This window comes from Megascapheus bottae, chromosome 18 (assembly GCF_031878675.1).
Source record: "Megascapheus bottae isolate mThoBot1 chromosome 18, mThoBot2.hap1, whole genome shotgun sequence".
Lineage (NCBI taxonomy): Eukaryota > Metazoa > Chordata > Mammalia > Rodentia > Geomyidae > Megascapheus > Megascapheus bottae.
Window position 1 is genome coordinate 25,664,876 of NC_143526.1, and position 12,588 is coordinate 25,677,463.

The following is a 12,588-nucleotide window of genomic DNA, read 5'->3' on the forward strand; positions in this document are numbered from 1 at the left end:
CACAATCTAGAAACTCCATCTCTCTCCTTTTGTCCCTGGCTGGCTAGGCCCTCATCCCCAGCATCCTACCTGTTCTGCCTTGGGACTCCTCTCTCAGACCCATTCTGTGTCCTATCCCTGCCATCTTTCTACCTCCTGTATCCTTCTGGGCTGACTGGACTGGTCCTCTACTCTTCATATAAATTAGGATATACCTGGTGTCCAGTTTGTCCCTTGTTCCCTATCTCTGTTTCCAGCCATGCCCATGACCCATGCTCACCATAGTTCTTGCGTGTACTGCTGTTACATCCTTCTGTACCATGTATCCCCCACCTGCCCAGATATACCTGCCCCATCCTCCATCCTGGCTTGTCCTACCCCTCTTGTGACTCAAGCCTGACTTCCTGGAAGCTGCTGTTGCTCTCTCCTGGATTTCTATACGTGTTCACTTTTCTTTCTGCTATGGCTCTCCTTCCCTCACCTGTCCTTTTTAGTTTTCACGTTGTTTTTTCCCTTGATGCACAGGCTTTAGCTTATTTACTTTTGCTTCCCCAGAACCCTGCTTATATTGTTAAGAGACCTGGCTCAAGAAGGATGTGAAGCAATCTTTCCTAGCTCTTCCTATACTTGCTTTCTGCCCTCTTCAGAGTGTAGCCCTTCCCTTTCCTAGGGTCTTGCTCAGATGAAGTGGGTCCCTGCTCAGGATTGTCCTCAGAATAAGCCTGCTAATTCTTGCAACTTCAGAGTAAATCCCAGGTTAGCCTTTTCTGCTGAGGAAGGGTGGTGCAGAAGGGAGCTTGGGAGTGATAGACTATATTCTGATGAACCAGAATCCTCAGGCTTCTCAGTAGAGCTCCCTCCATTGTGGGGGGAGGGGGAGTATGCCAAGGTGTGGATGGCAGCGTAGGTGGCAGATTGCAGTGTAGATGGCGTCTATGGCGGCTTCCTCCAAGGTCTGCTAGTGAGGAGAAACTTTTTTCACTGGATGCCATGAAGCTGGCAAGCTCTTGGGGTTCATTCAGCCCCTGCTCGATTATTTGCAACCACCACCCATGGCATGCCATGCCAAGCAGAGGAGGGTCTCCTCAGGGTACCTGCAGGAGAGGGATGGAGGTCTCATTGACCTGCCTAGGAAGGAGATGAGTCCAGGCCTTCCACAGAGCACTTAGACCAGGCACTACACATGGTAGCAGCATCATACCTTCTTTTGTCATGACAGTCAAGGCTCTGCATTACAGGTCAGGAGTGGATGGGGAAGCTTTGGTTCTCTGGCTCAGTGGCCTTACCTTGTTCACAGGGCCCTGATCTTTGAGAAATGGGTCTTTTTCTAGCAGCTGATTTAGAGGTGGACTTTACAGGCCAGTCCATCAGTAAATCTGAGCCAGCATCTATAATTGGGAATGATTAGCTGAGCCAAAGTGGAGACCTAGCATGTCTTTATTGCAGCAACATCTGTATGGGAGCTACACTCCCATGTCATGCCAAGAGCCAAATCTGGCTACAGTGGAAGTAAACACATTTGCTTAGTGACCCAGCAGGGGCTCTTGGCCAATTTGGGTGAGTACCATTGGTCCTGGTACCCCCTTGCTCAGGATGTAAGATCCAGAGAGAACCTCTGTGGGTAGCTCATTTTTCCTTAGTCTCCACTGAAAGAGCAGTGAGCTGAGACAGGATGAAGAAGGAGTTGACCCCTGGTGGGAGGAGCCATAGCTCCCCCTCCCTTCCTTCCCCCTCTCCTTGTATGTGGCACCTGCCTATTAGAATAGCCACAGCAAGGATTACACAATACTGGGTGGAGAAGGTGCTTTGGAATACTTTGTATTGTGCTGGTCTTGGGGCATGGAAGTCCTATGACTGTTGGGGTGTATGGGGTGCTCATACTCTTAACCTGGGAGAAGAGGAAGAGTAATGACTTAGTCACACAGACATGTAGTGACTTATCCTTGTAGAAGGCAAGGGTGACTGGTGGCAAGCAGAAGTGACTGTGCACATGTGATAAAGTCCAGGTCTGCAGTGTACTAGGAGACAAAGATGCCCTAGAAGGACTCATGGAGTTAGGAGGGGGTGCTAGTAGTTATAGGTCCTGGAGACTCAGTGGGCTTTGGGTTCAGAAGGGATGAGGAGGGCATTTTCTAACTGGCAAAGCAGGAGCAGAGGCAGGAAGTCATATCGTGGTATGGGATTCCTCAGAATTTAGCCTGTCATGGGGAACCTTTGTTAGCCTCTTTATCAGAGTATCTACCAATAGCTTATATCTACTGTATGTATCAAATGAGGAGACAGAAGAACCTACCTTGTGAGCCTTAGACCATTGGCCAGGTGCTCTCTTCATTTCCTTTGTGAAAGAGAGGAAAGTTGACTGAGGTGATCTATGAATGGCCTTTAATTTTTTAAAATTGTTATGAAAGTGATGTATAGAGAGGTTACAGTCCCATAAGTCAGGTAAAGAGTACATTTGTTTTTGGACAGTGTCATCCCTTCTCTGGCTCTCTTTCAGATTTTCTCCCTCATCCCCATCCGCAGTTGTATATTTTATTTTCAGCATACCGCCATCTCATTTGTTCACCCTGGGGATAGCCTTTTGTCATTTTAATGATCTGTTGGGTTTTTGTGGATTGTTATATAAGCCTCCTATAATTTGGAAAGTTGTAGGGTATAAATGCCAGGACATCCTGTTGATTCTTTCAGGTGCTAAGTAACCCATGACTTACTATATCAATGACATGATCAGAACAGGATCAAATAAATAAAGCAATTGAAGTAAGATTCAAGAGCTACATCCTGCAGAAGGAAAAGCAGATGGAGTCCTGGCAATTGCAGGTGTCCTGCATGGATTTGGTTTGGTTTTATAGTCCATTAGTCAGCTCCTAGGGCTTAGAGCAGAAGTTTGCTCATGATGGACTTTCTGGCTTGTAAGACAAATTATTTTCCAGCTAATTCTAAGGTAGTTCTTTGTGTTGTATTCTGTATATATGTATTTGCTTGCTGCATGCTAGCACCCCATATTGCAATCATACTGGGTGTTATAGATATGGGGATCCCCAAGGATAAAACAAAGCATCTGAAGGAAACAAAGGTGAACTAGTGCTATGTATGTGAGTGAAATGTGGTCCTGGAATCCTATTTTATTAAAAAAGAAAATAGATAAATTGCTGAGTGCCTGTGGCTCCTTAGGAGGCTAAGATATGAGGATCACGGTTCAAAGCCAGCCTGGGTAGGAAAGTTGGTGAAATTTATCTCTAACTAACTGTCCCCCCCCCAAAAAAAAAAGTCCAGAAATAGAGCTGTGGCTCAAATGGTTGAATGCTAGCCTTACGCACAAAAGCTTAGTGATAGCATCCAAGGCTCTGAGTTTAAGCCCCAGGACTAGCACAAAAACAGATTTGTGTTTTTGTAGACTTAAACCTGAGGGTGCCAACCGGAAATGGCACAGTGCAGATGCGCCTCTGGGTACATGCTGTCTCTGAGCTGATCTACCTGCAAGGGTTCCGGTCCGGAAATGAGATACAGTTCATGAGTGACACCCCCCCTCTTCCCTGTCTCCCCATGGATGTTTTTCTTTGCCTCCTGTTACCTTATTGCAGTGGAGTTTGTCACAGTTGGGTCTTAGGCCCCAATTGTGGGACTTTGGCTCTGTTGCCCGCCTCCCAGAGCCTCAATCTGGCAATGGCAATATTCAGGCTGGCTGTCTCTTCCTCAACCTCTGCCTCCTGACCCCTGCCTTACCCTTACTTGTCTTTGCTTTCAGTGTCTTTTGTTTTCTTTTATTAAGTTCCCTTGAGGGTGATATCAGTGGCTCTCGTTCTGGTTAACTTATGCTGTCAATTTCAGCTCATCTTAGGCCTGTTCTGGAAATTACCAAACGTTTCTAATCCCTGGAGGCTAGGGCACAAGATTGTTTAGTGTCCTCCTAACCCAGAGTTGCCCCCTCCCCCGTCTGTTCTGCACTGAAAACTCAGTTTTTTATGGAGGAGGGTCCTTTACCTCTAGTGTGACTCAAGGAGAGCTGGACTGCCTTTGGGACCACCTCTGATCTGCTCCCGATTCCTGGCTCTCTCTGACGTTGGAAGGTGCTGGGTGGGAGGAGAGGTCTTCATGACTGGCCTTCCTTGGGGCCTGTGAGATCCTTGTCCATGAACTATGTACACTGAGTCTAGGATGCTATCTGGGCCTTAAGTCTGGGGGCTTTATAATCATGACTGTTGCTGGGACTTAAGTTTGGAGAGTTTATTGATGAGATTGCAAAGTGAGATTGCCCACTGGCTCCCACCCCACCTCCGTAGTACTTGGAGTTTCAGCTCAGGGTTGAAAGCTTACTAGGCACTCTACTGCTGAGGCATGCCTGCAAACCTCCCCTTTACTATATTAATTGTACAGGGAGATTCTTTGAGACATTTCTACACATGTAAACAATATATCCCTTATATCCCTACCACCACCACCACTCTCTCTGTCCCCCCTCCTACTGTCACTCTTCTCCCTCTTCCTACCCCTTCTTAAAACAATTACAGTATGTTCCATTTTTCTGTTTTCATACATGCAAATAAACTACATCGACCATATTCGTCCAGGTGTTACTTTCTTCTGTGGGCTGACATCTATAATACTTCTTACTTTATACTTCTCACCATAACTGAGATGATAGACACACACCACACCACGTGAACCTTCTTCTGTGAGGATGGAAGAGTTTCTTTTGCTCAGGGCAGGCTGAAACAGTGGTCCTCTCAATCTCAGCTTCCCATATAGCTAAAATGATAGGCCAACACACCACTGTACCCACCCAGCTATCAGCCAAGAAAAGATCGCTTACATGGACTTTTTGCCTGGGCTAGTCTCAAATCTAGATCCTTCTGATCTCAGCCTCCTGAGTAGCAGGAACTTAGCCAAGCCACTAGACCTGGTCACTTTTTGGGGGGGAGGAGGGGCGGGGTGGTCGTGGGGCTTGAACTCTGGCCCTGGGTGCTGTCCCTGAGTTCTTCAGCTCAAGGCTACCATTCTACCTACCCCTTGAGCCATAGCACCACTTCCAGTGGTTAATTGGAGATAAGTGTCTCACAGACTTTAGTCCCCAGGCTGGTGAACCTCAGATCTCAGCCTCCTGAGTTGCTAGGATTATAGGCATGAGCCACCGCTCCGCCCCCAGCTCTGGCTACATTTTTATTCTTTATTGTGTTGAACCGCTTGAAGTTGCAGATAGCATAATGACTCACCTCTAAATAGTCAGCTAGAAATGAATCTTCCATATGACTATAGTATCAGTTATCACCCTGAGAAAATGAATCTTTTGTCATCACCTCTAATATGCAGTCTGCATTTAATTTTCCCAATTGTCCCTAAAATATATTTTATCACTGTTATTCCCATTCCTCCAAGCCAGGATCCATTCAGGCTCATGTGATGCTTTTCTTTGTTGTTTCACTTTGGTCTCTTCATAATAAGTTCCGTTTTCTTCTCTACATTATTATCTCTTAGAGTACAGGCTGGTTGTCTCATGGAGTGTTTGTAGGGTCTGAATTTGTTATGAGACTGCACATAACCACAGTACTGAGTGATCTGTTGCACACTCCCCTTTATTGTAAACTATAAGATGGGCCCAAAGGCATGGATGACTCAAGGTGAACTTTATTTTTTTGCCAAAATTATATCATTCAGGTGATGTCAAGCCCTTTGTGTTCTGCCATGCCAAGTAGGCATATAATAACAGGATGTAGATTTTTGTCCGCCAAATAAAATATTTACCACCCACTCCACTGAAAAGAATTTTAAAGCTGGGTCCCAGTGGCTCACGCCTGTAATCCTAGCTACTCAGGAGGCTGAGTTCTCAGGAAAGTCGATGAGATCCGTATCTCCAATTAATCAAAGGGAAAAATGTAGTGAGTGTTGCTGTAGCCCAAGTGGTAGAGCACTAGCCTTGAGCCAAATTAGCTTAGGGACAGCATCTAGGTGGAGTTTAAGGCCCAAGACCAGCAAAAAGAGAAAGGGAGGGGGAAATTTTTAAGCAGTCTATTGAAATGAGAAGCCACGGTGAGATAGACCTTGGAAGTCCCCGCTCCAGCTGATTCAAGGCTTTGGGCTCCATTGGCATGGGCTCCTTTCTATCATTTACCAGAATTTGGCCAAGTGGCCTGGTTCCTTATTTCCCCTGCAGTGTAAAATAACACAAGTGTTAATGAGCATCAAATGAGATAGTAGCTGTTCCTGTCCTCCCTCACCTGAGAACTCTCTAGAAGGGAGGAGGCAGAAGGAATGGAGCTCCACACTGCAGTAGGCCCTTGGTAAAGATAGTACAAGTGGATGTGTGTCTTGGCTGCACAGTCAGCATGCTGCCGGATGGGCCCACTGACCTCTGAATCTGTCATGGTTCATCAGAAAATGGGATTTGATCCAGCTCCTCTTGAAGCCTGAGTAGCTTCTTGCCTTTGTGTTGTCTATTTCTGGGCTGCTTGCTCCAGACCAGGCTCTCTGAGATTGCTCTTCAAATCCCTGTTATGGGAGGCACCTCCTGATGTGCTAGTGAGGAAACTGTCCAGGTCCTCTTGCTCTAAGTGGGTATACTGAATTTTGTTCTCTATTGCCTGTTGGCCCTGCTTGCCTGCCACATCCCCACCCTGCCTCCCTGAGTTGCTTATCCTTTTCCTTCCTCATAGCCCTGTCTTCTTACCTCTGTACTCTTCATTTTTAATCAGGTGACTACCAAAGGTAGCTGAAACAGGAGTAAATGACAAAACTTGTTGCCAAAATGTAAGAGGGGAAGCTATTTTTATTCTCCTTTAAAAAAAATGGAACTAATATGCCTGACTGGTATTAAGGGGTATATTATCTTCTTTATCAGCCTGCAGATGACACTGGTAAATGTATTTTGCATGAAGTCCTGTTTGGTGGTAGTTGACCGGTAGTAGAATCTTCCATTTTCTAACATGTATAATCAGGTGAGTTTCTACCTGTGTGTGCACAACCACCACTGTAATCACCAGCTGAAAGCTTACTGCACCTTAGAGTCCTCTCCTGACCCTTTGCACCTGGCTAGATCTTTAACCAGTTAAAATGTATTTTATGCTAAGAAACCTTTGACCTGGAATAGTTGGTAATGTCATATTTCATATTTTAAAAGATTACCCAAAGAAAAAGGTGTCATAGGGTCTGGTGGTATTGGATTGGGTTGTAGGTCTCATCTCTGATTTTCCAAAGCTGATGTTTCTATTTACTGTATATAGGAACTAGAAACAGTGATATTATAGTGTGAGCCCACTCAGTACCCAGGTTTTGGTTTCTAACCATTCTTTTTTTTGTGTGGGTCATAGAGCTTGAACTCTGGGCCTGGGTGCTGTCCCTGAGCTTTTCAGCTCGAGGCTACCACTCTACCCTTGAACCAAGCCCCACTTCCCATTTTCTAGAGGTTAATTAGAGATAAGAGTCTCTGGCTCTGGTCCTTTTATGCCCGGGCTGGCTTTGATCCTCACATCTCAGCCTCACATCTTAGCTAGGATTACAGGCGTGAGCCACCACGCACACTGGCTGCTAACTAACCATTCTTCATGATAACAAGCCCAAGATCTCTGGTGAGATGGTTGGCTCCAGGGTTGGCGTTAGAAAAAGACAAGTTGAATCTGGCACACCTTATTCCATATAGCTAGGAACTTGCTGGAGGGCCCTGTCAAAAGGGGCAGGAACCAGCTTGTACAGGCTGTTCAGGGGGAGTTTTGGGGCAACTTAAAGAATGGGCATGGTAGTAAATTTTAAAATTTTGAAAGAGAAAAGGACTTAAAAGGAAAGCTTTTCTTTATAAAAAGGTATCAGTTAATAAAAATAGATGTAAAAGCCAGGCAAAGTAGTGCATATCTATAATCCTAGCACTCGGGAGGCTGAAGCAGGAGTATCATGAGTTCTAGGCCAACTTGGGCTACATAGTGAGATTCTGTTTCAGCATAATACAGATGGAACAGTGGAAAGTCATGGTACTTAAATCATAGTTACATAGTCTACAGTTTATTTTAAATGCTAAAAGCTGTGTTTGAACAATGCAGTATCTGCTGTCTTCAATATCTCCACCTCATTAGATGTTGAACATAAAGGATGTCCCATGTAACACAATAACAAACATAACACTATGTGGTGTCTTCACCAAAAAATCCTTAGAGTGGCCTCAAACATAGTACATGAAAAAGTAAAGTTAGACTCGGTCAGGAGGAAAGCTATACATACTTAAAAAATAAATATATCTGAATATTAGATTACATTATGAAATTGATATCCCCCCTTTTGGTTGGTCATGGGATTTGAACACAGGCTTAGGTACTACTTTTTACTCAAGGCCAGCATTCTTCCATTTTTATTCACAGCTCCACTTTTTTTTTGTTGTTTATTTGTTTTTGTTTTTTTGGTGGTTAATTGGAGATAAGGGTTTCATGGACTTTCCGTCTCAGGCTGGTTTTGAATCCATGATCCTCAGATCTCAGCCTCTTGAGTAGCTCAGATAACAAGCGCAGAAGCCACTATTACCAGGGCTGGTGAATTAGCTTTTTTTTTTTTTTTGCCAGTCCTGGGCTTGAGCTCAGGGCCTGAGCACTGTCCTTGGACTTTCTCAAGGCTAGAGCTCTACCACTTGAGCCTCAGCACCACTTCCGGCTTTTTTCTATATGTGGTACTGAGGAATTGAACCCGGGTCTTCATGCATGCTAGGCAAGCACTTTAACCACTAGGCCAAACTCCCGGCCCCGAATTAGCTTATTTTTAAAGAGAGGCCAGCTTGTATGAGGTGGATTGTTTGTGCCAGCAGCTTCCCAGCACCAGGTGATCCTATTCACAGATAGTCAATAATCAGGAAATGTCATCAGCTGGCAGAACTTTTCTTGGACACATTATGGCTTGCTTTTCTTGAAAGGCATTTAGAACACAATCCTGGTGGTTAATTGAATGACAAAGTTATAGCTCCTCAAGGTCAAGCTGGGTCGTATTTCTTAGAAATTATTGTTGTGAAATTGTCCTATGATCCAAATTCAAGTTGGTGTTGGTTTTGGAATGAAAGGCTTGGTACCAAATTTTGTTGCTGTTGTGGCAGAGGAAGCCAGCTTTCAGTCCTCTCAGGGATGCTGTGTTTTTTCTTGTTTTATTCACTTCTAGTAAGATTTAATTCTGTTCCTTCATAGTGCTTACCATAGGAAGCAAGCTTGGCCTTTTAACCTTGTAAAACCTGATGGTACCTTAGGAGGAACTGTGATCTGGGTTTATTGTTAACTCTGCACTCTCAATTCAGTGCTGTTTGGATTAAGCAGTGTCTTTCCCCAATTCTTAGTTAAAACCAGTATATTAGGAAGGCTTACTTCCTTGCTTCTAGTCTAACACAGTTCCTTTCAAAGAGCATTTGTAAGCAACCCTTCAATTCCTTAAGTATTTGTGAGTGCTGGGGAATAAGATGGTGTTTGAAAAGGGGCCCTCCTGCTCCTCCTGTGAGAGTCCTAGCCTTAAGGATGGGATGGGCAGATTAGTTTGAAGGAGCCATTAGAGGGCAAGTGTCATATGGGATCTACGCCAAAAGATGAGAGTCAGTGAAGTAAGGTCATTGTGTAGACCAATGGCACAAACTGTCAGGCCATCCATTTAGATTGAAGTTAGCTTCCAATTTAAGGTCCCAGTGATTCTTTTAGATCAAGGCAGTCACCTTGCCAACACAAGGACAACAGGACACTTGACATTTCCCTCTGAACTTTACTCTGTACCTCTTTGTACCTTCCAGTTCTCCAGGGGGTTCTGGGTTTGTCATATGGCTCTCATTTTGGACCTGTCTTCTCTCTTCCTCGAGTCCTCATATAGCTCATTGTGGATGGCCAAAGTGCTTGTCATTCTTGAAGGTTAACTCAGCAACTGTCCTCAGCCCCACAGTGTCTTCACCCACATTCTAATCTTTGTAGATGGCCACCAGTAATGTCTTCACACAACAGGAAACCCCTCAAGACCCCAGCTAGTTTTAGGTGTGCTTGTGTCAGACAGATACGTAATTCATGTTAATGGCTCCAGGCTCTTCTGGCAGATACTGTAGTTGTGGCATGTTCCATGTGAGTGGTGGTCAGCAGTACAGCCAGTTGGTACCATATGGCTTAGCTCTGTCTTAAAGTTCATCCTGCCTGCTGTCAGTTGGCTTCCCTGCATGATTTAAAACAGACAGAGGAGTATTTGTGACAATGGAGTTATGACTCTTAATCTGGCCCAGAATGAGGTGTGCTGGGCTCAGGCCTTTGCAAAGCAGCTTTTTGTCCTTTGATTAGTGTTACTTCCAGCCCAGTTAGTTCTAGCTTCACTGGGGAAGAACTTGACGTCCGACCACTCAGAAGGGAGGATGCTGGGTTTCTCACGTGCTGTCCAGGCCACTGACAAGGCTGTCTGGAGCATTTAAGGGTTTGCGTGTCCAGCAGTTCCCCGGCCCTGCAAACAGCAGGAGCCAGTTTCATGATGCTAGTCATAAAGAAGCTGTACATTTCCAGTAAGAATGGCAAAATCATTTTGAGTAGGTAAATTATTCATCAAGTCAATAGGAATTACTTAAAGTCTAACTGACAATATCGTGAAGATGTGAGTAGGGAATTAAATGGGGAGTCTGCTGGCTTTGGGGACCCTTTAAAAATGCCATAGAATACCACTTTAAGCAGAATATTTATTAACATACTGTCACTTTGTAACTAATAGCTTTCGCCTCCACGCATCTAGATCACTAATATAACTTTAATTCATAGAATTTATGACAAGGTGGGTTTTGATACCCAAAATGAAATGACGGGAGTTTTAAAGGAAAAGGAGGAAGAGCAAAAGGAGGGAAGAAACATAGCAGGTGCACACTGATGTTTAGTAAGGAACTCAGAAGCTCAGCAGGAGGGAGGGAAGCCCAAATACCCGCAGTGCACACTACCCCCAAGGGGAGAGGTGGCAATGTCAAGGGCTGGTGTTGGGGTGCTGACAATGACCACAAGGGTCCCCCGATCCCCTCCTGGAACTGCCTGGGAGCAGAGCTGCAGAGGGGAGGGTGGAAAACCCTGGCTGTGTGCCGTAGGAGATCTTTGTAAACGGGGCTTTTTTCCTCCAGGTGTGCCTGCGTTTACTCATGTGTGTCTACAGAAAAGACTGTTAAGCTGTCAAATAGTGAACTACCTCGGTAGTTCCCGATGCCGTGATCATGGTTTTGGTCTCGTTTCTTTTAGGTTACCCCTGTTTCAGGCCAGTGCTTTTGCATTTTTGGCCCCTGCTCGAGCCATCCTGTCTTTAGATAAATGGAAATGTAACACCACAGGTAATTGCAGTTATTTCCACATATGTCATGGGGGTCCTTTAATGCAGGTGATTTGTAAAAGGGAGGTCTGGACATGCCGGCCCAGCAATGTTCACTCCTAGAAGTAGGTACACCAGCCTATAACACAGCTCCAATCTGTGGATCGTGTCTGTCTTTCTCTATCTCTATCCACTCATTCATCCCTAATCCTAGAGCAAATAAGGACCAGAAGTGACCTCATTTCTCCATGCTAATGAAATTGATAAATGTGGGAACAGAATAGGGGGGAAAAAAGATGCTTGTGCTATTTTTCCTGCCTCTCTCTTTCAGTGGATTTTAGGACCCACCAGTAATCACTCTTGCTGCATCAGCATCCTTTCTCTGAGACATCTTCCTTTTTAAGGATCTGGCTACTGTGGTTTTCTGCAAATGACTTTTAGTCCCCTCCTCAGTGATCGCAAAGATCCTTCAGGCACCTGATTAGGTTAAGGACAGATAGAAAATTGGAGACAATCCAAGTCTGACTGTCGTCCTCTCAAAAGGTTCTAGGAGCCAAACTTCCCAGCCTTCATTTCCTTCCTTGCTCCTAGGAGTTACTTTGGGAATTGGAAAAGGCCCTTCATTTTATCTTGGTTTTTACAACCTCAGTCCAGCAACCTTGCTGTCAGGCATTTCAGTTGGCTGCTTGCAAAGGTTGGTTTTCTGTGTGAAGCTGGTCATGAGTAGCGCCACGCCAGTTAGGCTTTGTTATGTTGGGGCACTCTCAGCCAGTACACTTGGTTAAATGAGGGCTGGGGAGTGTTCACCTTGTAGGATTGATGAATCCTACTTTGTGTAGGATGAATTTGAGAGATGGGTTAAAAGATCCTTAAGACAGGGAGGAAATCTTCTGGGTAAAATGACTATGCCCTATGAAACATCAGTATCACGCCAAGAAAACCTTGGTTTTTGTTTTTGTTTTCAAGATGCTTCTGTTGTCAATGAAACGGCAAAGCTGCTACCCCCGGAAGACAGCTGGTATCCCCGGATCCGTGAGGTAAAGGACAGCCATTGTCCTTTTCTTGACTGTTGTGTGTTTCTGGGGTTTCAAGATTGGTGGTGCCAAAGAAATTGGGGTTGTGTTTCCTGCAGCCTTCTTTCCATCTTCAACTTCTGAAAAGTTTATTTTCACAGTAGAAGTTGAACTGCCAAACTGTGGAGTTCTTTTCTTTCTATAGCTCCCCAGGCCTGTTCACTCACACCCCCAGCCTAACCAGCTTGTGGCTTACAGCTCGCTTGGAAGAGCTGAGAGGCTTGTTGACAGGCAAAAGAATTGCTCCTAGAGCTATAGCATTTGCTTGCGTTTTTTG

The 12,588-nt window shown here is 45.0% G+C and overlaps 1 protein-coding gene across 1 annotated transcript in view; it reads left to right on the forward strand.

The window, feature by feature from the left end:
* Slc23a2 (solute carrier family 23 member 2) overlaps nt 1–12,588 on the forward strand; it is a 108,101-nt gene that overhangs the window by 70,543 nt on the left and 24,970 nt on the right. The window contains exons 6-7 of the mRNA XM_090352036.1: nt 11,172–11,260; nt 12,205–12,275. Of these exons, the coding sequence (XP_090208162.1) occupies nt 11,172–11,260; nt 12,205–12,275 (160 nt within the window). The remainder of the gene's footprint in view (nt 1–11,171; nt 11,261–12,204; nt 12,276–12,588) is intronic.